Source organism: Dermacentor variabilis, chromosome 6 (assembly GCF_050947875.1).
Source record: "Dermacentor variabilis isolate Ectoservices chromosome 6, ASM5094787v1, whole genome shotgun sequence".
NCBI lineage: Eukaryota > Metazoa > Arthropoda > Arachnida > Ixodida > Ixodidae > Dermacentor > Dermacentor variabilis.
Genome location: NC_134573.1, coordinates 1,860,124 through 1,887,655, shown reverse-complemented (window position 1 = coordinate 1,887,655; position 27,532 = coordinate 1,860,124). Strand labels below are relative to the sequence as shown.

General features: G+C 44.5%; 1 protein-coding gene across 3 annotated transcripts in view; it reads right to left on the bottom strand.

The window, feature by feature from the left end:
* Positions 1-27,532, bottom strand: part of tefu (Serine/threonine-protein kinase tefu) — a 471,138-nt gene that overhangs the window by 121,314 nt on the left and 322,292 nt on the right. For all 3 annotated transcript variants that reach the window (XM_075694675.1, XM_075694677.1, XM_075694676.1), the window contains one exon: positions 20,649-20,814. In XM_075694675.1, coding sequence (XP_075550790.1) covers positions 20,649-20,814 — 166 coding nt within the window. The remainder of the gene's footprint in view (positions 1-20,648; positions 20,815-27,532) is intronic.

Sequence of the window (27,532 nt, the reverse complement as noted above, 5' to 3'; positions counted from 1 at the left end):
GTGCGCAGGGCTCAGGGCGAGCGCGCAATCCGTATTGCATGCGAAGCTGATTTATCTCTGATACGTTGACTTTATCGTGCCTTCTGGGCGTTACAGATTAGTTTTTCTCATGGCGGGTACATGCGCATCAGCTTACTATGACAGTTCTTTATTTACATCTGCCGTAAATGCTTCATTTTTTCTAAAAGATAACAAGCTATCTATCTTTCATTTAAATGCTAGGAGCCTGAAAAATAAATATATGGAAACGGAAACTTATTTGGAATCTTTAGAACATAAATTCGAAGTCCTAGCTTTTACTGAGACGTGGTTCACAAGCGCGGATGATATTGTTCAGTTTGATGGTTATAAATGTGAAGGTGTTTATCGTAAACACCGCCGTGGTGGAGGTACTTCACTTTATTTGAAAAACGATCTGTCCTACGAGCTGCTGTGCGAATTCTCATGCGTTACTGATTCCTATGAGTGTATTGCTGTAAAATGTTGTAAATATTTTATTGCATCAGTGTACCGTCCTCCTTCAGGTGATCTTGATGATTTCATTGAATTCATTACCAAAATATTGGAATATGCTTCTGATCTGAGTTTCCCGGTTGTTTTGGTTGGCAATATGAACATTAACTTATTATTACCTACTGTAATTACCTATTAACCTAATTACCTATTAACCTATTAACCTAATTACCTATTAATTACCTATTAACTCAACAATTCATTGACGTACTGCATTCTTATAATTGCACTAACACAATTTGTTCGCCAACCAGAATAACGCCAGATTCTGAATCATTAATTGATATATGTATAACGAACCACGATCCAAATGATGTTTTTTCGGGAATTCTCACCTCTGATTTAAGTGATCATTTGCCAGTATTTTGTTTTTTGCCACGACATGAAAACAAAAGAAGGTGTTTTCGAAGTCAACTTTTTTTCTGTCGCCACTTTAGCGATGAGAATATGAGTTCCTTTCGCTCCATGATAGAGAATACAGACTGGTCTACAGTGTATAGCGAAAATGATCCGAATATTTCGTATGATACGTTTATTCAGATAATAAAATCGTGTTATGATGCTGCTTTCCCACTACAACAAATAAAGACCTACAAGAAAGCTAGGAAGCCGTGGGTAACTCGAGAGATGTATAAAAGAATGCAGAAACGTGACAAATTATTTGATACATTTATTCGGTACAGGGATCTTGCGATACTAAATGAATACAAGAAAATAAGAAACAAGTTGACTTCAGACCTCAAAAAAGCTAGAAACAGGTATTACGAACATATGTTTTCTACGGTATCAAACAATCCAAAGAAATTATGGAATGCAGTTCGCAGGTTAAAAGGAACCCAGTACAACACAAACCCGAATACTCTAACGTTTGGTGACACTGAATACAGTGAAACTTCCTTGGCCAATAAATTCAACGATCATTTTTTACTTGGTGGTGGGTCATCCTACTCTAGTGGTTCATTACTGCCACCTGAAAGATTTCTAAACCACGAGACTTCCAATTCTATCTTCCTATCACCCTGCACTGAAACGGAAGTGTATTCCGTTCTTAAGGCTTTAAAAAAAGATACTGCAGCAGGGACTGATGACATAAAAGCAGGACCAATCATATCTGTTGCTGATGTTGTCTCGGCTCCATTATGCCATATCTGTAACAGTGCTTTCGTGAATGGTATTTTCCCCGATTCTATGAAAATTGCCAAAGTGATTGTATTGCATAAGGGAGGCTCTGTCGCTGATTTAAATAATTATAGACCGATATCCATACTACCTCTTTTCTCAAAAGTGTTGGAACGACTCGTAAAGTGCAGACTAACTAAATTTCTAGATAAAAACCACGCCCTTGTGGACCAACAGTTTGGCTTCCGTGAACACAGATCTACTGAAATGGCACTTGTTAAGATCAAAGAAAAACTCCTTAGTAACATCGAGAACAAACTATATACGGTTGGTCTTTTCCTGGATATTAGAAAAGCTTTCGACTCCATTGAACACACTGTCCTATTTAATAAACTGTCATACTACGGAGTTCGCGGAGTGGCCCTGAAACTGATTCAAGATTACTTCACTACCAGACAACAATACACGTGTTATAATGGGTTTTGTTCACACAAGAAAGAAATTGCACTCGGTGTCCCTCAAGGGTCAATTTTGGGTCCCCTGTTCTTTATTCTATACGTAAACGATATTGTAAACATACCGCTTACTCCAGACATAGTCTTGTATGCTGACGACACAAGTTTGTTTTTCTCAGGTGACAGTCTACGAGTGCTAGAAATTACAGCTAATAATTGGTTAGATCAACTTTTAGTTTGGTTATCAGCAAACCACCTGCAGTTAAACGTCAATAAAACAAAATATGTGGTTTTTAAGCCTAGAAATAGGCCTGATGACTGTGCTTTTTGTGTAAAGTTCAATAGTTGTGTAATCGAGCGGACTTCAGCTTTTAAATTTTTAGGTGTGCTTTTTGATGAGAACCTGAGTTTTACACCTCATGTAACGAAGATTCATTCTAGCATTTGTAGGTCAATAGGCATATTGTGTAAAATTAGATACCTTGTTCCTACTTGGTTGAAACGCCGTCTGTATTGTGCTTTAATTCAGTCTCATCTTAGTTATTGCCTGTTGGTATGGGGGACTACATTCCAATCAAACTTGGATCGATTGATATGTCTCCAAAAACAAGCAGTTCGCTGTGTTGAGAACCTTGGACCCCGCGATCACACGGCACCTTTTTTCACAAAGCATGCACTTTAAAAATTAATCAACTGTACGAACTTAAGCTCGCTATATACATACGAGGCGAACTCGTGAAAAATTCACTCATTCTTTATCAAAACCACCTCTCAAGCTACACCCAATACAATTTCAGGCATGACCATATTAGAGTTCCATTTTGCAGGACGAACTACGGTAGAAAACAACTAGCATACTTAGTCCCATCCTTCATAAATGCACATCCTAACACAATCACTATAGCGCAGAACTTCAGATCATTAAACTGCTTTAAAAGTGCCATGAAAAAATATTTGCTTTCCCTTTCTGATTGACATTGTGCTAATTGGTTTTTGTGTGTTTTACGTACAATTATTTTAAGTGCGTTTCATTTCGTGCTTGTAAATATATAAAGTTTTTTTCGTGTTCATATTACTCTGTTGATCCTAAACTATCTCTACTTGGAAAGTTGTATAGTGATTGTTGAATTTAATGCACGTATGTTTGCAATGTATGCTATGTATGTCTAATCCACGCTATTGATATGTGTGTATACTATCTGTATGTAATATGCTACCGCACTGTTGAGCAATGTATGGGTGACAGGGCCTTAGTCAGGCAGACAATGTACTGCCTTTAGCCTTGCCATCCAAGACCTTCACTGTGTCTAAATCAATGCTGAATAAAGAATAAAAATAAAATTAGACAGTGCTCGTAATAGTCATCCGAACTGCGGAAAGAGTCAAGCAAAATTGTTCGCGAACAGCGTGTTAATTGTAAACGGTCCTGTTGCAGCACAGCAAAAATCGTCAAACGATCTAAGCGCAGGCGACTCGTGGACTGTACAGTTCTAGGAAATATTTCAGTTAGATGTTTTCACTGGGGAGGGTGAAAGAAGCGGTTACACGAAGCCGAATTGTGAAGAGATGTCAAAATCTGCGATTTTTGTAGCTATTGTCGATTCGTCTAAGAATAATTAAGGCTGCATGCCAATCAATGTAAATCATAAAACGGAGCATTTCTGCTGTCGACGTGGATTTTATTGGAAAGAACTAGAGTTAGATCAAATTCTTCTAATTATTGCTCAATGAACTAATGACGTTCAACAATCAAGCAGTTAAGAATTAATAAATTCATGGTATATCATGAGTGTTTTTTCAAACGGCGTCTCCCGTGAAGCATATCTACCATTTCCGTGCAAAGCTCCCTAGAAAGCCTATTGACTGTGTATGCATGCATGCACCTATCGAACTTCGTGCACATATAGACGTGATACTTTGACGATAAATATTTACTAAAATTAAAATTATTTATTTCTGCCTTGTAAAGGTAGACAGTGGAGGTGCAGGAAAAGCTGTCAGATACAGATTGACAAAGCTGCAGCCCTCTTTCACTTGGCAGAGCCTTTACAGCGAGACTTTTAAAACAAAGATAATTGCACATGGTAATAACAGGTATACAATAATGAGCAAGTACAAAAGGAAACAAAACAAGATTATACAATATTTATACAATACTCCCAAAAAAGAAAACAGAACCTACATGATAACGTACATAGCGCCCAAAGTACTGTTCGACGCATTGAATAGGTCAAAATTATTGTATACATAAGCTATATACACATTCGTATAGAGCTACCAATCCCTGCAAAATATAGAACGAAGATTTTCATTACACACACGCACGCACGCATCCACGCACGCGCACAACACACACACCAAAAGGAAACGGTGACGTGCTCACAGGAAGCGCCTGAAAAAAAGAAGAAAAAAAAGGAACAGTATCGAGGTCGTCTTGCGCTGTCGCATCTCCCTCTCCCAGAGGGAATGAAGAAGTTCTTGGAAAGCAGGGATGGGCAATTCTCTCTGTCAGCATCAGCTCCCACCAGAGAGGATGGGGCGAGAAAGCGAAGCGGGACTTTCCTTGCTGTCTATTTTTTCTTCGTCAGGCGCAACACTGCCTGCTTGCAGGGGCGCAGGCGAGTTCCCGCCATATTGCGCAGGGGCGCAAGCAGTGGCGTGAGTTGCTGCCAAATGCTAGCTCTGGATGCCAGCTCGTTCCGCGTCTCTTGGTAGACTAGTTGGTGCATTTCTGTTATCATGAACTGCGCATATAAACGCAAACTACACAAAAGTGACATGGACAAGAACAGCGCAAGCCCTTTCCATGTAGTGGAGCCGCCGTATCTCACTGTTCAAGATATGCGTACTCGTAAGTGGTATTTTAATTTCACGTTGTGTAATGCATGACTGTCTTCTTCAAGTGAACAAAACTCGCTTTGTATACTAGGGTGGTTGCTTGGGCCAGTTGGTAATTCATGATCAAAAATAACGTACAGCGCGAAGGACAAGGACAGCGATAGACGACATACACAGCGCTGACTTCGTGTCGTACATTTTCTGCGCATGCCTCTTCTTGTATATATACACACGATGTGGCAACGCAATAGAATATTGTTGGAAGTCAGCGCTGTGTATGTCGTCTATCGCTGTCCTTGTCCTTCGCGCTGTATGTTATTTTTGATCACTTTGTATTGCATAAATGGTTTTGCAACGTATGATAAGCTCCTTGTTTTTTGTGTTTATTTTTTCTGACAGGAACAAAATAAGAGGCTTTATATGAGAACAGATCGAGCATTCGAGAGTTGGGACAGGGAAATGTGAGACGTACTTTCATGTATATATTTCTAATATTATTTTTTCATCTTGTATTTTCCTTAATTTTTCTCTAGGAAACACTGGAACGACACTGCTTAAATTGAAGTACAGTGTGCGAATGACCTGCTACGCTCGGAACTGTTATCACCATTCAGGATGAAATCAGGTAAGACGCTTGTCTGGTTGTCATTGCAGAAAAGTCCTAATTAATTAGAAGTTGCTTTCGTTCCTTCCCACAGATGAAAAAACAAAACTGTAAATGCCTGTACGATATACGTCTGGTGCATTGCAGGTAAGAATGGATTGTGTGTGGCACATCTCCGCATGTAGACTAGAGTAGATCTAGGAACATCAGACAAGAAGCCGCGTATGTGAAACCCTGTGGATAGCCCATATGTAAGTTGTTCCTCAATTTTTCTGTTGCATTTTCGTAGTTTACGTGTAATACTTTGTCACCGCGGTCTCGACGTTATGTATACCTATACATTTGTCTCGTGGCAGTCTGCGTGCTATTTTGTTTGTGCAACTATGTGTTGTATTCATTTATCGCGCTGCCTGGATTTTTAAAATTTTTTTTTGCAATGATATTCTGAGCCAAGTCAGTACATCTGTCCTTCCTGTCCTCATGTTTCCTTGGGCGGCTCTAAAGCGTATATTAGAGGAATATTTAGCTTCAGATTCCCGCATGGAACAGATTGTGAGTGACATGCTGTGTTTTCTTTTTAGAGAAACTATGTATTCATGTTTTTTTTTTGGTTGATTTTCATTTTGTCATTCATACAATACCGCAACCATATGCCGTTCTGTCATAGAACGTTGTTTCTAGATATATTTGTTTTATGTGGTTAAAACATTTAAAACGAGAGTGATCATATTTCTCCTCCTGACCATTATTTTTTAGACCACGGTAACCATGTATTAGGATGTCTGCTTTAACTCTACATGCACTGGTTCGTGCAGGTGAACTTTTTTTCCAGATACGGAGGAACGGACACCGGTCATGCCGTGCGCACTCTTTTGCAGGGCATACTTACAAATGAAGCTGCACTGCAGTTCAGCTGGAAAGGGTCGCAGGGGAGGAAGCACGCCTTCGTGAAGCTCACAGCCATCACGAATCTCATTTTGAGTAAGAAATATGGCATAACAATCAGCTTTCTTGTGCACGTTGCGAACATCGGTATCAACTGCATGCTTCGTCTTTTTTTCTTCATTCAAACAAGCTGCTGCTTATTGCATCTTGCTGTGTCCAGTATTAGCACTTTCTTTAATAACATAATGCCGTAATAAGTGAGTTCTACTTGCGGCGTCCATATTTTGTCACTGCTTTTGAGGAGTTTGTTTTGCTTCACCATATAATATATGCTGTATATGCAGTTTCTGCTTTAACCCATGTATGCTAACTGTTTTCTGCAAAACATAGACATATCATCATTGCCATCATGTCAGCAAGTATATGTATCATGCCATAAACTTCTCTCTTGCCTCTCCAGACATTTACCTATTCACCTCCTTGTGCCGCTTGGCGCTCCGAGCTCCGGCGCGTTCTTTGTCTCATGGTTTCAACTTGGCTGTTTCATGCAGTGCTCACAGGAAGCAACAAAACCGATCGTGGTGTAAATCGCCACGCTACCTATAGACACAGTAGCCACTGTGTATGCGTGTTTTGTTATGGTTTCGTGTTGAGTTCTCCCTATTGCTAACAACATATAAATTACCAACTATCCGGTACTTACACGATTTCTGTCGTCCAGCCACTCTTCCTGACAGCTTCGATCCTGATTTGCACGTCCCTAATATTGCTTTGTTATCATTTCTTTAATGTTTCGTGAATATCTGGCTTATGATCTTTTTGAATGTTTCACTTAATTCTTCAAATAGAATGCGACTAACCAACTGAACTATAAAGCGGGGGCAGCTTTTCTTATGTGTCGCTTTATTGCAGCGTCTATGAGGAGCACCTTCTTAGGTGCTTCACTGGCATCAGTGGCTGGAGTCACGAAACTGTCGGAGCAGCTGGCAGGGATGGAGGCCGGAACGAGAGAAGGCGCCGTGACCCCGCTTCAAGCCCACCATGAACTCGCGTTTGAAACTTTTGTGAACTTGTGGGTGTATACATCCAAGACAAATACAAGAAATAAAGACCTGGATAAGAATCTTTTGCGTGGCATTTATGTGGCATGAAAAGTACAAAAAAGCATTCTATGCCGGCCACCACACAAGCATGATGCGCATGCTGTTGTAAATGCATGATGCAAATGCTACGATTATTCGGAGGGTCAAAAGCAACGTCGGCTTTCAGCACCAGGCCAATGTAACGCCGACCATTATTGTGGTCAGGGCCGTGGCTTGCCCGCGTGTGGCATGCGCTCGGCTGTGGCTGGCCGACTGACTACGTACCTAAAACCTTGGTAGGCCCTCGTATCAGATGCCGACGGCCAAGTCGGCCACAGTGGTCGGGCCTACATCGATTGCCGACGATCGGCCGACGTTAGGCCTATGTCAATCCCCAAAGCTGGGCTGCCCTTGGTTGCCGAAGTCAGGCCAACCATTTTGCAGTCGGCCGGAGACGTCGGGCAGACTTTTTACCACGGACTTTTTGTTGCTTGGGATATAGTGACGCGGGCAGTACATGTTCCAGCAATGGTAAGTGTGCTTCCATCGGCAACTCTTACTGCACGTTGCACGGCAGGTGTCAGGACTTTCTTCAGCTTCTCACGAAGATAAGCACTTATCACCGAGATTTGCGCACTGGTGCCAATAAGGGCTATAATAGTAACACCATCGACTTGGATTTCAAGCAAATTAGAGCAGGTAGGGACAGCAGGACAAGTATTTCGAAGCAGGGTCAAGAATGCAGCGTCACCTCCGGGCACTGCACTCATTAGTTTTCTGGTACGTAGGGTCCAGGGCTGGAGCGACGGGAAATGGTGGGCTTGCAGCAAAGGTGAAGGGGATCAGCGGGCTTGCGGCGAGCGAGATCGGCGGTTGCGCAGTGATGGTGACCTGCTATACACATTGGTGCGAGTGTCGACATCGGGCGTGTCAGTCAGTAGAGAGTGCGGCGATGTTGTACAGCAGTAGCCTTTGGGACAAGGGCTCTGGGTGCTCCAGCCAGTCGGCGACGTCCAACGGCTCCAGCAGTGCCGCGCAACATGCCCAACTCAAAAGCAAGCGAAACATATTAGGCGATCATCTGGCGTCCTCCACTCAACGGGATTGCGGTATCGCAAAAAAAGGGCTGGCCCCTCGGTGCGACTGGTGGAACTGATCGTGTGATTGATGTAACTGGTGGAACGTGCACAGTGCAGACAGAGTAGAGTCTCAAATTAGCGACCTTCTGTCGAGTCACGGCTTGAATCAAGGAAACCATAGGCTGGTTAGCAGTTGAGATAACGGTGCTGTATTTCGGCGAAAGCCACAGAGGAACCAGGAAGACAGTCACGGCCGCAACAGAACTAGCCCCTCCTTATTCAGAGGCATGTATATATATAGGTGGCAATACTGGCGCCACTGGCAGCATGTAAGGGCAAGCAGAAACTGACGCTGATATAAGACAATCGGGCACAAGAGAGGCTGGTGACATTGCTTCTATTTCACGACGAACGATATGTGTCAAAGTGTCCGAAGCTTGCGATTGTAAAGTCTGTGGCGGTTCTTCACATGATGATGTGGCAGTATTAGGAAGCCTGGTGAATTACTGGGCAATACGGCAGGATTTTGCTTGTTCGAAACGCCAACACTCTTTCACGATGGCAGCCATGGTAGCACAGTTCCTGAATACCAATAGGTTGAATGCATTCTTGGCGATACCTTTGAGTATGTGCCCGATCTTGTCCGCTTTGGACATGCTACTGTCAACTTTGCGGCAAAGCGCTGGAATATCCTGAATATATAAAATGTATGATTCAGTAGATGATTGTGCACGAGAGCCAAGTTCTTTTTTAGTGGCTAGCTGACAACCCAAGGGCTTCCCGAACAAGTTCAGTTTTTCTTTGCACAGGTCCCAGCTGGTGAGATCGTGCTCATGCGTCTCATACCACATACGTGCTGCTCCCTTAAGATAAAATACCACATTTACCAGCAAAGGGTATCGCCCCACCTGTTCTGTTTGCTCACACGCTCGCACCATGAAATCCAATCTTCAACGTCTACGTCATCTGCGCCACAGAAGAATTTACATTTTTGTAAATGAATGAATGTGAAATAAAGATTGATAAAAGTGCCTGGATCGTTTGGAAGCGATCAGATGACAGACGGTGGGGACGGCCGTGGCGCGGTAGGTTCCAACGCAATGGGTGCTTCAGTGGCCATCACCGAGGGAACAATGCGGCGGCCACTTTAGAGTTCCGTGCTGGGATGATGGTGATGAAGAGGCAGCGTACCCAGCACCTCCACCAGAAATATTGCACAAAAACGTATATTTACAAATATTTATAAGTAAGGTGAGCAGCACAAGAGTCACAGCAATCAATATGGTGAGGAGCCACCTCTACGTCTTCATCAATGCTGGCCTAATGTGAGAGACTTCTGTCTCGTGGCAATATGAATACTGATTTTCCTTTTTCTACTTCTGAATGGGCTTCATGCCATCTGGTTCATGTTCTGTGGTATTATAAAGATTATGGAATTTTCAACACATTGTGACAAGGAGTCGCTAGAGCACTACATTCGTGTCCTGCCAGCACTCCTGCACTCGTCTAAAATAATGTCAAATGTTTTTCCGCGCTGTGCTTGAAACACAAAGCAACATTAAAATAAATATATTTGTGGAGTATAACACGCTCAGAAAAGGTAATCAGTGATGTTATTACAGAACAAAGAGGACAGCCAGAAGAAAAGGACCAGCTTTTGTGACTGTGCTACAAGCACGGAACAAACAGTCCTTTGAGGACTTGCATGTAAACCCGTCATGGTTAGCAGACAACAAGGTGAGTGATCCACATAAGGTGTGGTTTGGCCAGTGTTCGCCAAGTGGCGGCTCCGCTCAGTTTTGCGACCAATAGAAAGACATAACAGGTTCTCAAAAACTTGCTCTTCGCCTAGTTGATTCTTGCTGGGTGACATGATGGACGAAAAAAAAAGCGCGCACACACACACACACTTGTTCTCAGGTTTTGCCTGAAATAAATAAGTTGAGAGTGCCACCAGTGTCATTGTGTGCATGTTTCTTTTACCTTTTGTGTGAGGGCTTCTTGCGGCAATTATATGTCACTCAGGCTCCCAAGACTGCACTTGAAAATGTCATTCTGATAACACACCGCAACATATGATTTAAGAAATCCTGTGTGCGATCAAAATAATAATTTTTCTTTAATGTTTGACTTGTAGCACACTACTACGTACCACAACAGTCCGGTCACAAAGGAACACGATGACACGCCCAGCACACTGACGGTGCGCGAGCAGTGGAATTGCGGAATCAGGCTACTACTGCCTGATTGAGCAGGCTCGGCTAAAATATAACTTGTGGACACCAGACACCAGCGTCAGTCTGGTTCTTCACCCACACACTTACATCATTGGTCACCACAATAAAAGGAACTCACTAGACTCACTCACAAAATGTGTATTTTGCTTTGGGATCATTTGGACCAGACTCTCCAAAATTCACCTCAGCCAGACTCATTCAGACTGACAAAAATTCAATCCAGCTGGGCTCACTAGCACTCAGACTCACCCAATTTAATTCAGCCAGGCTCACTAGTGCTCAGACTCGCCAAAATTCTTCTCAGCTGTGCTTCTCTTAAAGTCTGTTCTTTTAACTTCGACCACTTTTAATTTGACACCATTTTGACTGTTCTTTTAACCCATATATGACCAGTGTCCTACATGTAGTACTTTTCCTTTTTGTTCGCAGTGACTTTTCCCATTTTTTAAAGGGTCCCTCACCAGGCCCCATAGAAAATTTTGGTTATAAACTTAAAATTGTTACGTGCCCTCTAGGGATATCACAAGAAGTAGGGAGCATTTTGCCGTAAAAGCTTTAGAAAATGGCTCATTAATAGCCAAGATAGAAATATTTCAGTGCTGCGAACCCATGATTTCAGGAGGCGCGCTCCACTGCCATGAAATACACTTTCTCCACTCACCTTGTCTAGCCTCTGCAAGTGAAATTCCTTCCCAGTGTTTTCTCATACTATACCTTGAGGATCCTGTGACGCACACGTCATGGGCCCCGCCTTCATTCTTTTTTTTTTTTCTCGCTTTCTTGCGGCGCAGTACAATTCCACTGCGGATAATGAATACCTTCTTCCGCAAGCGAAACAGCCGAAAGTGGACGTGGAGGAGCCCGAATGGTGAGACTAGAAATGAAACAGACCTTATACTCTGCGCTAACGCTGGCATCATACAAGATGTGGACGTGCTCGGAAAGGTTCGCTGCAGTGACCATAGGATGGTAAGAACTCGAATTAGCCTAGACTTGAGGAGCGAACGAAAGAAACTGGTACATAAGAAGCCGATCAATGAGTTAGTGGTAAGAGGGAAAATAGAGGAATTAAGAAGTTTGCAGGGACAACATGGCCACAATTAGTACATGACCGGGGTAGTTGGAGAAGTATGGGAGAGGCCTTTGCCCTGCAGTGGGCGAAACCAGGCTGATGATGATGATGACACTTCCACTGACGGCATCAGGCGCGAGCTGTTGTTGCGATTGTCTCGTTTCGGGCAGTGCACGATTTTGTGCGCTGTGCATGAGGACACCTCACTAGCGGTATTATTCAGAGCTACATGAATACTGAGGCAGACACAAGCGGATCACAGAGCATGATCCAGCGCTGGAACACGGTAGAAAATGACATAGTTTCAGTGTCTGGGCGCGCAAATGCATGACGTGGGAACAAGTAGATGAAACGGAAGTACATCTCGCTTGCTGCGGTGCAAACTAAAACAAAAACATGCAGACATTTGGTTTGTGTGTTTTACTATTTCTCTAAGCTTTAAGTCATATATTCAAGCAACATATTACCTAAGGAACAGATGTTGCTTTGAATAATTCTCGAAGTCATGTGTCACCACGAGCGATGTAACAGTGCAAACACACGTACGTATGCCCACAAGAGCGTGCACGTCATCCTCCGGCTTGGAGCCCGGTGGCCACGAGGAGAAGGGAAAACGGCGTTCGGTATGAAATTTCAGATCTTTCTGTGGCGCGTAGCGATGTAATACTTTGCAGACATGATCGCTATCATGCAATGTATGCTCTGCGCTTGTCAGCTCAGAATAGCCAGACCTGGTGAGGGGTCCTTTAAAGAAAACCTTGTGGTTCGCAGTCTGTATTCATAACAGCATTGTGCCAATATTCAAATTCTTGAATAGTAGTTTCGAATATTATGCAACTTAATGTTTGCTTCGAGAGCAACTGTAATATTCGTGCTTTCCAAGTGTTGGCAAACTCACGGTCACGAGTTTGTTTACTGTCTAATACAATCAATAACCCATTTTCCGGATGCCCAATAATTCAGACACCTTTGCAACGCCGCCATGGTATCCCATAGAGTCAGTGTATAAGAACACCTGAAATTTCGAACGCAAATGAGAGGGCATGGCATCTGGCTGACAAACAAGATGCATAGGCCACCGCTACTGCTTTTGCAAGTATTGCCGTGAATTTTAACCTCAACAAAAACAAACAACAAACTACTGGCTTTCTTCTGACTGCCTCCTGGCAATGATACCGTGGACTGTGCTGTCTTCAATCATCGTTTCACATGTGTGATGTGATGAATCGACAAATTAATTAAATTATGGGGTTTCACATGCCAAAACCACTTTCTGATCATGAGATACGCCGTAGTGGAGGACTCCGGAAATTTCGACCACCTGGGGTTTTTTAACGTGCACCTAAACCTAAGCACACGGGTGTTTTCGCATTTCGCCCCCATCGAAATGTGGCCGCTGTGGCCGGCATTCGATCCCGCGACCTTGTGCTCAGCAGCCCAACACCATAGCCACTGAGCAACCACGGCGGGTTGATCACTCGGCACCATACTTAAGAAGCCTCAATACGACATCCACTTCAGAGGGCACGGCACCTGGGTGACGAACAAGATGCTTAAGCCACCGCTAATGCTTTTGTAGGCAAGTGCTATGGACAATATAGCTGATTATCGAAGCGAAAACCGCTTTTTGATAGTCTTGCCATGCCCTCACAAGTATTGTGATATTTTGTATGACTGCTGGTCAATGCTTCTCTTGTTGCTTATGGCGGGTGATGTTTAGGAGAATCCCGAACTGAAGGTCAACGAGATGCTAAAAGAAATTATTCAGAATCAAGCTGCGTTCGTTTGTAAGATGGATGACATTAAAAGTGAAATTGTCACACTGAGTGCAATTAAAGACAGGCAGGATACAGGCCCTCTTTGATGCAGTTGATACAATGAACAGAAGGATTGGGAAGTTACAAAGTATAGTTCAACAACGGGCTACAAAGCTAGTTGATTACGAGAACAGAAGCCGATGCGACATATTAGTCTTTGGTGTCACTAAGACCAAGACTGACTCTGGTGTAGAAACAGAGTCACAACTAGAAACTTGTTCTGGAGAATATACTTCAAGAGACCATGGGGGTACAGGTTCACACAGTTGAGTGAATTCGTTGGCTTGGTAACCACCAACAAAAAAAAGTGTAGACCAGTTATTCTTACGTTTTACGAGAAAAGGTGCAAAGCTAAAGGGTACTGCTTGGAGTGTTAGCTCTGAGTATGCCAAAGAAGCATTAGATATACGCAGAAAACTATGGGGAAACACAGCCGCAGATGGGGCCAAGAAAGCAAAGATCCTGCTCGTTCGTGATAAACTTCGCATAAACAATGATACATATTTTTGGGATCACAGCTGAAATAAACGCTGCCTGTTGTCTACAAGCTTAGGACACAAGGCTCACAACAGAAAACAGCACTACTCAGATCAGTCAGGTGGCACTGTTCATTCTGATACCGTAGGCAAGACCTCGGGCTCATCATCTCAGATATAGCTATGAATTCTAAGCTTGAATGTGCGAATAAGACTACACAGTTATCATTAAAGTTAAAAGACATTAAAGTAAATAAGACTACACAGTTAGAATACCTGTTTTTTCATAAAGCCTACATGTTGTGGTAATAACCAAAATGTGGTTGCATAAAATATATCTGACTGCATTTTTCCTCCCGGCTATAGAATGTTTAGGAAAGACAGCGACACACATGGGTGGGGGCACTTGTATCATAGTAAAAAATTGTGTACCTTCTGTAATGACAGATTGCAATGTTGTTGAAGAAGTTTGGCTGCGAAAATTAATTTTCGTTGCGCCGCTTACATCGTTGAGGCAGTGCATAACGCACCCTCTGCCTTGCCTGTGTTCTTGGAAAAACTAAACACTTTCCTATGTGCAAATGTCAAAGCAAATGCGAGACTAATAATTACCGGCAATTTTACTCTTCATCGCATAGACAGGCAAAACCAATGCACTGTTGGCTCCAATTCACGTGGAGTAGACAAGCTATTAGAACTTAGGTTCATGTATAAGCTGTTGTGATCGGCCGTTCACCCCGTGACACCCCTCGATCATGGCTCACACAATTATGGTGAAAGGGCCAAGGGCCTCGTCGGGATGGTTCTCGACATGGATGAGTAATGGCCAGCGTGGGAGTGTCTCGTTCATGAGAATTTTCAACGATTAGCAATAATATGGCTGTCACCTGCCAGCAGCACAAACTGGCATGTCCAAGCCAGAGACGTGCTCAGTATGACCCTGCCCGCTCAGTATGGCCCACTAAGTATGGCTCACTCAATATGACCTGCTATGTATGACCCGCTCAGTATGACCCTCTCAGCGTCGGCGTTGGCGAAAAGGGCGACCTACCTCCGTATTGGTGGGACCTGATGTCAGTGGCCTCCTGACACCGGATTGGGGGAGTGACTAAACAAAGATCAGACACGGTATAAAAGGAGTTACGGATGATGGGAGTGATGAGCGACTACCACTTTGTCAACTTTTCTGTATTTCTTTGCATTTTCTTGTACTTATGTAAATATATTCGCGTTTGTCAAATGTCCTGAATATCAAACCCAGCCTCACATTCACTCACTCGTCCACGAGAAAAGAGGATCCCACGTCTTCGAACCCCGAGTCGCAACATTGGATGGCAGTGGTGAGATAGTCTGCGCAGTGCTTCAATTTGGCATGGTGAATACACGACCCTTTCTCCTTGAAAGTTGCCAGGCTTAACGTGGTTCTTTCTGGTAACAAGGGTGTAGGAAGCCTTGTCGAAAGATACCTTGCTTCTACACTTAATTCCCTGAGAAACTTGTTGGCACAAAAGAGGTAGCCATGAATTGGAGGAAGTTGCACAGAATGGATCTAAAAGCGATATGCAGGGATTTCGGGATTGATTGTGGGAAAGAGCTAAAGAAGGCAGAGGTCATCGATGCGATAGAGGCAAGCGGCCGAGATGACGAGGAGATCATGGAGGCTTGGGAAGATATTCAGGACCAGAGAAAGCGAGAGTGGGAAGAACACAAAAGAGAAAGTCGGGAGCGAACACGACAGTTCAGAATACAGATGGAGGAATTGGACAGGGAACTACAGTATCTAAGGGCACTGCAGGCTCAGTCTAGGCTGTACATATTTGAGGATGGCGAAAACAAAGAAAGCTTTCTTGAATTTTTCAAGAAGGTTTGCGCAGAAGTGCAGCTGGACCATGACCACTGGTCGGTAGGGTTGCTGGGGGTACTTCCCTGTAATGTGTCCTGTTGCTTGGCTCGCCTTTCTGAGAAAAATTTCCAGAATTACGATAAAGCCAAGACTACATTATTCCAGCATTTTGGTATTCCTGCTGAGCGCATGAGGGAAAGCTCGAATGTCGAGTGCAAAATTTCTCCTGTCGAAGAGGCTGAGGTTGTACATGTAAACAATGAGCACAAATAGTGCGAGGTGGCAAAGTCCGCAGAGACAGAGCGTGTCGAAAGTGAGGCCGTTGGCGGTCTACAGAGAGGAGCCAGTCTGAAGGGTGTCCCCTGCAAGGACGAGGCTTGTTCCAGTAGCCATGAGAACGTTAAGGAGGCGCTGGGGACCTTCCTCATATACGACCACTTGGGCGACTTTCCGGAATCATGTAGGATAGACGCAGATATGGTGGCAGCCGAGCCGCGGCCGAGCCCGAGACATGACCTGACAGGGCTCTAGCATCTAGCTCTGACAGGGCTCTAGCAGACTTAGAGCTCTAGTATCAGTGACATCGCAGTGCAGTCGTACGCCGAAACCGAGCCAGCGGCCATCCCGGAGAGCCGTCCTTGCGGGGATGAGGCTTGTTCCGGGAACCCTACGAGGGCCAGTGTAGGGCTGGATACCTTCCTTGTGCCTCAGCACTTGAGTGACTCTCTGGCATTGCCGAGGATAGAGAGCGAAGAAGAGACAGTGGCAATTCCGAAAGGTGTTCCTTGCAGGGACGAGGCTTGGTTCAGTAGACCTAACAGTGTAAAAGAGGCGCTGAAAACCTTCCTCATACCCCCGCACTTGAGCAGCGTTCCGGAATTGCCAAAAGAAGAGAATGCCATGGTGGCCAAGCACGGCAGTAACCTGATGCTTGGTGTTTCTAGCGGTACATTCGATGACCACCTGGCAGAGAAAAATTGGTTCAGGCGACGCAGGATCAAAGGAGCTAAGTACTCGACGCATCAAAACCTCACGAAAGATGCCCCATCACCGCGTGAGACACAGGGACAGGCCATTGCGCAGAGCCGAAAAGGGTTCGTTGTGGCGATTCAGAAAATGGAGGCATCACGAAAGGTTCATAAGGACAGGAGAGCGTCTCTGTGAGTAAAGGGGTGGCAGAAAAGTTCAAGTGGGCTGAGACATGCATGTCCGAACCGGGTCGGTCGAATGGTCACTGAGGTGGAATGTGCTGCGAGAGCGAGAACAAAGGGAAAATGGCTATTCCCGCGTATACGGCGTCCCCCTTAGGGAAGAGACAGCACGCCGCGAGCACATGGAGTGACGGATGATGGCAGAGAAAAATGTAGGTACCGCAAGCATGGCCCAAAGGCTGTCAGTCAGTGACCCATTCGAGCCCGCATTAAGAAAGAGTAATTGTAGAATTGGAACGCTTGTATAAGCCCTTTTTTGTTGTTATTTTTGTTTCTTTTTTGTAATTAGTACGTGAGGCATTTTTTTTGTTGGTTATTAAGAACGTCTTACTTTTCATTTTAACAGTTCTCGTGAGGAAAGCAATCTTTTTTAAAGGTTTTGCATGTATATTGAGTGTAGCTTTCTTTTTTTCATGTTTTAAATAGCACTCAATGAATTAATTTAGTTTAAAGTAACGTGGTCAGCAGAGCCCAGTATGTTTCGCTTGAGAGGAACTGGCACTGCACGTGGTACTGACCAAACAAGTAACTCGGCATATGCGGCACTGATCCCTTTGTCCGTTTCAATAGCTGAGACGAATCCCGTGGTTCAAAAGGGTGCCTTTTTCTTTCATTTTGGTGACTTGTGAATCACGAGCTACGTGGAAATTTTTAGTTTAGAGGGGTGGAGTTGGAGACACAGGACACATTGCCGGGGAAGGATCCCAGTTCGTTGAATTTCAAGCTTGCTTTACCGTGACCAAATTGACAGCGTTCTTGGGGCCATTTTGAAGGCGAGAGACAAAGGTGGCTGAAACTAGCCAACTCATGAGCTAGTCTTTTGATAAGTCTTAATGCCTTGATAGGGATGTGCGTGGATGTTAATTATTGTTTGTTAATGTATGTTTAAAACGATCTCTATTTGTTTATAGTTTGCCTCAGAGCTCTGTGAGTTGTGCCTTCTTTGAGACACGATAGAAACGAAACTGACCAAAACGTTACGGAACCCTACCATATAAAACTTTGTTTAGGGTCTGAAATTTAATTTACTAATTAATTTGTTTAGGTTCCTTTGAGCAGTGCTCCTCTATGGCTGCCTTTCTGGCACTCGCTGGTTCTAACCTCGGGATTAGCTATGTTACCTGGTATATCTCGGAAGGGCTTTGGGTGCTTGCATTGTCACTGCTCGGGCGTTGTGCGGACTTGGTCACTAAAATGCCAGTTCCGAGCCTACGACCTGCAGCCAACGCTCCCTCCAAGATGGCCTTTGGACGTGATTCTCCAAGCGAGCCCGGGACTTCGAGCTGGAGCTGAGCCTGCTGAGCAGCCAAGGCCTCTTCAAGTGGCCCTGATGAGCTGCCCCCCTTTCAAGCCCTCTTCCTGGCAGTGGACGGGCTGTTGTGATCGGCATTTCGACCCTCCTAGCCGGAGCTGAGCCTGCTGAGTGGCCAAGGATTCTTCAAGGGGCACCGATGAGCTGCCAACTTTCGAGCCCTCTTCTTGGCGGTGGACGTGCTGTTGTGAACAGCCTTTGAACTCTCCCGGCGAGCCCGGGACTTCGAGCCGGAGCTGCGCCTACTAAGCGGCCATGGCTATTTCAAGGGGCACTGATGAGCTGCCCCCTTTCGAGCCCTCTTCCTGGCGGTGGACGGGCTGTTATGAAAGGCCGTTCGCCCCGCTGCACCTCTTGGCTACGGCATCCACGATTGTGGTTAAAGGGCCAACGGCCTTGTTGGGATGGTTCTCGACACGGATGAGTTATGGCCAGCGTGGGAGTGCCCCATTCATGAGAGGTTTCAGACATTAGCAATGATACAGCTGTCACCTGTCAGCAGTACAAACAGGCGTCCAAGCCAGAGACACGCTCAGTATGACCCGGCCCGCTCAGTATAACCCGCTCAGTATGACCCTCTCAGAGTACGATCAGCGTCGGTGAAAAGGGCGACCTACCTCCGGATTGGTGGGACCTGATGTCAGCGGCCGCCTGACACCAGATTGGTGGGACCTTATGACATCGACCCCCTGGCACCGGATTGGGGGACGTGACCAAACAAAGATCATACACGGCATAAAAGGAGCTACGGACGGCGGGAGTGATGAGCGACTACTACTTTATTAACTTTTCTGTATTTTTTTGCATTTTCTTGTACTTATGTAAATATATTCGTGTTTGTCAAACGTCCTGAATATTGGACCCAGTCAATGTCCTACAACCTTCGCGAAATGCAAAGGTTCTGGGATCGTTCCCAACCTGCAGCAAGTTGTTTTTTCATCCACTTTCATTTGCATTAATTTATCGTTTCTTTATTTCATTTATTAAGCACAAGTAATTTCCCCTATGTTGTCCTTGGTGTCAGTGTTTGTTGGCTTCTTATGATATGACAAATAAAAACCAGGCCCCTCAATTAATCCCCTTTCTTCTCGTTTATTACATAACAAGGGTCTCGGATCTGGCAACATTGATGCCTTAAGGTAGCATGTGTGTGTTTATTGACCGGTTGCCTTCATCCAAAAAGATCACATTCTCGTGATGTCTGTGGCAAAAAGGATGTTCCACATCCGCCGCCAAGGTCTGTATGTGGTGGCGCAGGCTAACACACCCAGGGTTCTACTAGGACACATAAATACCCAAGAAAGTGGATGGGGAAACGGCCCTGAGGTAGCTCAATTGGTAGAGCATATCACACGCGAAATGCGAAGGATGTGGGATCATTCACCACCTGCGGCTAGTTGTTTTTTCATCCACTTTCATTTCCATTAATTTATCGTTTCTAATTTCATTTATTAGGCACAAGTAATTTCCCCTATGTTGTCCTTGGTGTCAGTGTTTGTTGGCTTTTGATGATCTGGTTATGAAAATGGTATTTTCTTGGCACTTAAATTTTGTTTTAAGTTTGTTCAACTGTAATGCTCCTCTTACGTGCATGAAACTAACATTTATTACACTTCGCTCGAAGGCTTTGTCTTTCAACACACTGTCACAACGTTTCCTCACTTGGGACGGCAGCATCACTCGGTCTTCCTCGTCATACTCTCAATAACTTTTATGCAACATTGTAAGTACCTTGAAGCACATTGCTGGCGTTTCCTTTTGACGTGACATGCTTAGGACAAACACACAAACAATCATGCCTGAACACATGCATACAAAAGCAAAATGATGACTGGAAGCCAAAAGTTAGTGCAGCTACTGCTGGACTGCTGCAACTTCTACGAATGACAGACTATGATAACAAAGCAGTGTTCTCCTTTAATTGATAGAATAGCATCTTTTAGGTTGTTTCTTTCACTTCATTATTTGTTGGCTTCATAAGGAAAATAGGGCCCATCCGTTCCTCTTCCTTTTGTACACTCGTGCCAGTGAATGCACACACAAAATAGGCTGAATGTGTTCTGTAAGATATCAGCTGTTGGCCATGAATAAAGAAGTACGCTTGCCTATGGATCCTGTGGCCACACTCTGGACGTATGCCCGGCGTCGCTCAAACCAACGGCTGGGCTCTGGAAATTGCTCGAAGAAAAAGTACCGGAAGACTGGACGGAAGTGGCTGCATACTTTTTGGTAGACACGAAGGCGTTCCTCTGGAGCACCCTTGTGCACCTCCTGCGCACCACAGGCCGACATGATGAGCTTCTGAATGCTTAAAAGGAATGCGTAAGCTTGTGCATGTTTATGTGTATGCTTATGTGTTTACTTTATCATACATACATATTAGCGTACACTTACATGTGCACTCTCACCAAGATCATGCAAGTTCACTTGCAAGCCTACATTGAGTGTACTGCAAAGGTCCCACCTTTCATTGCATATTTTTAGGTCAGAATTAAATGTTTTTTTTTTCTTTTACATTGTGCCAGTAGTGTCCAGAAGAAACAAAATTGTGCTCTTTTCAAACCTCAAGCCCTGTCTGTATATGCTGTACAAATACACACACACACACACTAATGTGGCACAAATGTGAACACTAAATCAATGTGATGTGGCAGGTGCATGTTCTCCATAACGGGCATTAGCTGCTGTCTTTTTCTGAGCGATATGAGAACAGAGACGGTACAATGGAGAAAAGGAGCATCTGAAATGATTCAAAGCGTGCTTTGCGGCACAGCAGCCCTACCTGGTTTTGTGACAAGCTCCTCAAGTCAAAGGCAAAGCTCTTTTGGTGAGCTTTTCTCCAATAGAGTCAAACCCGTTTAAAATGAACTCGACAGTTCCACAAAAAGTGGTCATTATATCTGTAGTTCATTATATATGCAATCGCCCTTGAAACCACTAAAAAATTAACTGCATTGAAGCTGGCGTCAAAAGTTACAATTTGGCTACACTTGGGTCCAAAAAACAGATTTTCAGTGTAATTTTTGTTGGCAGTGTGTTCCCGCACCTAGCTCAAAACTTTCATTTGAAATGTCCATCTAAAGAATGAAATGCAGGGTCATGTAGCTCTTTCAAAATGGCAAACGCTTTCAGTCACCTGTCATTTCAAAACTGTAAGCGCAGGCAACATTTTTCATTTGAGAGCTTGTGATATTGGGGGCAAGCTCCACCACTGGAGCTTGCCCCCAATATCACAAGATCTCAATATCCACGCCACCGTCAGCGTGGAAAGAGCGATCACGTGGACACAGCGGCTGTGTCGGCTGCTTCGGAGGCACCAAAGTGAGCTGAAAACGAAAGTTTAATGTCCCACCTGCGGTGCGGTTTTGATTAAGTGGTGAGGCTTTCCCGCCTTGGGTGTCTGCTTGACAACATTTGAAAGCACTATAATAGGTAGTGGCTGCCTTTGGATGCGTGCAGCATTGTAAGCTACTGTTCAGTGCTGCTGTGCCGGACATACACAACAGAGCCCAGTGTCAGCCTTATTCACACGTAGCCGCAGGACATGAAGTTGGGTGAAGCTTTGGCTACAGCCATCGGCTACAACTCGGGTATGCAGCAAGCGCAGACGTGAGGAAGATTTCTGCTACGGCACCGCGGGACTGCTATGTTCTGTGAGTAGCAGAAAACACGCAGTGAGACGTTCGCCCGTGCTCGCTGCCCGGCTAATGTCATAACAGTTTGCTCTACGAACTTATTGATGCTAGATACTGGCAAGTTCAGTACATTAGAAGCATGGCAAATGGTCATGTTTGTGCTATGAATTAACGCACTGTATTACGATACAGACGCAGCGGGAAATCGCACGCTGCAGAATACCGGTAGACATTCAGTGCCACGCAACTTAGAAATAATATTGAAACGTCCAAGAGTTTAGAAAAAAAAACAAAGATTGAATTGTCGTGACGGCACATTACAGTCGCCGTAGGCATCGAAGTCTCTACAATGAAATTATTTTTGAACAGCTCCAATAGCGTCCACTCAACAATGGTCGCTTTTGTACTGTCAAATGCTCATATTCTGCGACCTAAAGCTCATGGCACAGTGCAACGACGTGCTCGCAGCGAAAGCGAAACATTGTACGCGGACATGCATGCAGACACCCAGTTGGTTGCTGCGAAACTGTGCGATCGCTGTAATGAAGCTTCATTCTGTTATGCTCCACTTGATTATGCAAACAGCCCACTATAAGAACATATTTCACATAGTTTGCTCTCAGCGTTTGCCTAACTTGCATGCAAGAAGGCAGTTCGGGAGACTCCATCGTGGTGATCGAGCGCAGTGGTGTTCACTACGTATTTGGTAAAGAGATCTGTAAACGATTCTGTGCTTTCAGTTTACCCAAGATTATTATTTCAACAGTAAGAAACTTCCCCCATTTTTAAAGTACACACAGAAATGTCCAGAAGGGCTGCCACGCGGTGTTTCTATTAGGCGCCATAAGCGAAACCTATGAGGAGCGCCCCCCCCCCCCCCCCCCCCCCCCGACCGTGTGATGATCCCTCATACTACGCAAGGGAGGCGTTTCCGACAAATGGCGACTCCGTAAGTCCTCGCCCCTAATACCTTACTACCAGCAGGACATGACTGTATTCTGCACATGAGCATGAAGCGTTCTAGTTGGCCAGAAGCATAAACTTCGGAAACTACTGCTTCACACCTCCATTGTGGAGGCGTGTGTTGAGAATGCATGACCTTCTTTGCGACTTCCGAAATTTGCACGAGGCGGTCATCGTCGCGGTTAGATTGCACCATGGTGCACACTGCCGTGCACCCAGTTTGGTTGTGCTTTTGTGCTTTCGCATTTCGCATGTGCACTCTTTTTACCGTGACCGGGCTCAAAGCGTTCGTTGTAGCAGTACGACCATTTAAAAAACATTCGTTATATCTGGAAGCAGTTTCCATATGAAGGGTTGGAAAATCATAAATGTACTGAAATGTGGTTGTTATAACTGAAAGATTGTTATATCTTGGATCACTATAAGTGGTTTCGACAGTATTATGCTGTGGAGGAACATGTCTGTGGAACCTCTAAAGAAGGCATTGACTTGGCAAGAAATACACTCCCAGGGAAATAGGCAATTAAGCTCCGCTTGAAAATAGAGATCAGTAGAAACTTTATTTATATTTATTGCGATTTACCTATGTTACCGCGAGGCCACATAGATTACCACTTGTATCCAATTTTGGTTTTTCGCCCATGGATTCAATCTCTATTGACTGGGTTGGTGTTAGCTGCCTAATTACCAATAAAAAAACGTCCTCCTCTGCTGGCCCAGACTACCTGAATTAAAAAAATTTGAAGTGCATTAATGTATTTTCTGCTGTTAGTTTGTCGTAACATTTTCACTCAGTCATTACAGCAGTCTGTTCTTCCACACGACTTGTGTATGGGAAAGGTGATTCCAGTTCAGAAATCAGGTAACACACTTACCAAGCAATTACAGGCCTATCTCACTAACAACCATTTCAAGTAAAATTCTCGAGCATATAATATATTCACATTTGGCTGAGTTTTTATAATGAAACTCCTTTTTCAACCCCTGTCAACATGGTTTCTGTAAGTCCTTTTCCTGTGAAACACAGCTCTTATCATTTACTAACAATCTCTTTGGAATTTCTGATCTAGGTACCGACATTGACTGTGTATTTCTTGATTTTGCCAAAGCCTCTGACTCTGTGACCCATGATTTACTTCTGCTTAAGCTGACTGAACTTAACTTGGACATAAATGTGCTCAAGTGGATAAAAAATTTTCTTGCTAACTGGACGCAGTTTGTAAATGCTAATAACTGTAATTCTCGGTTTTTTAATGCACCAGCAGGTGTTCCTCAAGGCTCAGTCCTTGGTTCACATTTCTTTCTAATCTATATTACTGATCTTCCGAACTGCGTTCTTTCTTTCTCCATAAAGGTTTTCGCGGATGACTTTGCTCTTTACCGTAAAATTACTAATCCTTCCGATTCAAATAAATTCAAATTATAATAATAATAATAATAATAGATTCAAATAAATGCAAGGCGATGCGAATATCGTAACACTGCCACGCACACATACTTTATTAATGGTGCACCTGTGGCGTCAGTTACCTCTTATAAGTATCTCGGCCTTCACATATCAAATAACCTTTCTTGGCACTTGCATATATATTGACTATGTTACTAATAACACTAACCACATGCTTGGTTAATTGCACCATAATTTTAGCTCTGCCCCTTCTTCCCTGGAGCTAACTCTTTGCAAAAATTTAGCTTGCTCCAAATTTGAGTATGCTTCAGCCATTTGGGATCCGACTCAGTCTTCATTACTTTCTACTCTAGAAAGTATTTAAAACCACGGTGCATGCTTTGTCTTATCTAATTACTGTCGCTATGCAAGTATCTCTTAAATGAAACGAACTCTTAACCTACCTGATCTTTCGCCACATCTCAAATGTTCCTGTCTCTCTCTATTTCACAATGTTTTTCATTTGAACCCCCTTTTAAAAGAAACCCTTCTTGCCCCTCCATGTTGTATTTCGGCCCGCACTGACCACAGCCTTAAATTTGGGGTGCCATTGTGCCGTACAAACTCGTACAGTGACTCATTCATCCCGAGGACAAGCACGGACTGGAATCGCCTTCCCGCATCAATCGCACTCATCACCGATTCTACCAACTTCAAGACCGCTGTTTATAATGCCTTTTGTTAATATTTTTGTCAATACTTTTACTACTTTACTCTTGTTTTCGACTCCACTCCTTTTTGTAATGCCTTCGGGCCTTGAAAGTATGTGAAATAAATAAAATAAATTATTAATATTTCGAAACAAGGTACATAATTTTATGGCGTTCCGATAAATGTCGACTTGAATGGTCCTAATGATCAAGACACCGAATCGCAGCAAGTGAAATGCATTTCAAGAACTAAAACGACGCATGCAATCGCCGCTGGTACTTGCACACTTCGACGAGGACGCTGATACCGAAATCCACACTGACGCCAGTAACCTAGGCCTTGGTGCCGTCCTAGTCCAGACCAAAGACGGACTTGAAGGAGTGATATCTTATGCTAGCTGGTCGCTGTCAAAAGCAGAAGGCAATTATTCTATGACTGAAAAGGAATGCCTCGCCATCATTTGCGATACATCAAAATTCCGCCCTTGCCTATATGGGAGGCCATTCAAAGTGGTCAGCGACCATCATGCGTTGTGTTGGCTAGCTAACTTAAACGACCCTTCAGGACGGCTGGCGCGGTGGAGTCTCAGACTACAAAATTACGACATCAGTGTAACCTACAGGTCAAGATGAAAACACGCAGATGCCGATTGCCTATCACGCGCCCCCATTGACCTGCCGCCGCAAAATGACGATGCCTTCCTTGGAAGAATAAGCGCGGAAGAAGACTTCGCTGAACAGCAACGAGCAGACCCGGAGCTAAAAGGCCTCATCGATTATTTGGAAGGGCACGCCGACGTTGTCCCTAGGGCATTTAAGCGCGGATTGTCTTCGTTCACGCTTCAAAACAACCTACTCATGAAGAAGAACCTCTCACCAGTCCGCGCCAACGACCTTCTTGTTGTTCCGTTAGCGCTACATCCAAAAGTACTCCACGCCCTAAATGACAATCCGAACGCTGGGCACCTCGGTTTCTCCCGGACCCTATCGAGGATACAAGAGAGGTATTACTGGCCGTGCCTAACTGCCGATGTCGCCCGTTACGTCAAAACATGTCGAGACTGTCAGCGACGCAAGACACCACCGACAAGGCCAGCGGGATTACTACAGCCTATCAAACCTCCTTACCGACCTTTTTAGCAGATCGGGATGGACTTGCTGGGACCGTTTCAGACATGAACTTCTGGAAATAAGTGGATCGTCATGGCGACGGACTATCTCACCCGCTTCACTGAAACTAAAGCTCTACCGAAAGGCAGCGCAGCCGAAGTGGCGAAATTTTTCGTCGAGAACATCCTGCTGCGACATGGTGCTCCAGAAGTCCTCATCACCAACGGAGGAACGGCTTTACAGCAGAGCTCACTCAAGCCATTCTGCAATACAGCCAGACAAGCCACAGGAGGACAACTGCCTACCACCCGCAGACGAATGGTCTCACGGAGCTCCGCCTGAACAAGACCCTCGCCAACACGCTAGCAATGTACGTCGACGTCAAGCACAAGATGTGGGATGCCATCCTGCCGTACGTAACCTTCGCTTACAACACGGCGGTGCAAGAAACAACACAGATCACGCCGTTCAAGCTGGTTTACGGCAGGAACCCAACAATGACTATCGACACCATGCTGCTGCACATGACCGAAGAAGAGAATCTTGACGTCGCTACCCATCTCCAGCGCGCCAAAGAAGCCCGACAGCTCGCCCGCCTACGGATCAAGAACCAGCAGCGTACCGACACTCGACACTACAACCTCTGACGACGCTACGTGCAGTACCAGCCTGGTGACCGTGTTTGTGTTTAGACCTCAATACGTCGACGAGGACTCAGTGAGAAACTATTGCAACACTATTTCAGACCCTACAAGGTCACCCGACGTGTTGGCGAACTGGACTATGAGGTCGTGCCAGACGGCATTTTGCATTCAAAGCGGCGCCGCTCACGACCTGAAGTAGTTGGTGTTGTGTGTCTTAAACCATTTCACCAGCGCTAATGAACTTTGGGGACGTTGCATAGGTGAACTTTTGATTCTATTTTTGGACTGTGTCACCTTGGACTTTGTTTCTTTGTTGTTACTTTGTTTAACAAATGTTCTTTTGCATTTTACTCCCCTGTTATGTTTGCAGCATCGGGACGACGCCTTTTGAGAGGGGGGAATTGACACGTGAACTCGTTTATCTTTTATGGGTGAGCGCTTTTACCGTCCAAGAAATGTTATCGCTCAGCGCAGGATGTGTCTAAATGTATCGGAAGTTTCTAGAATGTTATCGATGGTTCTATCCGCTGTCTGTTGTTG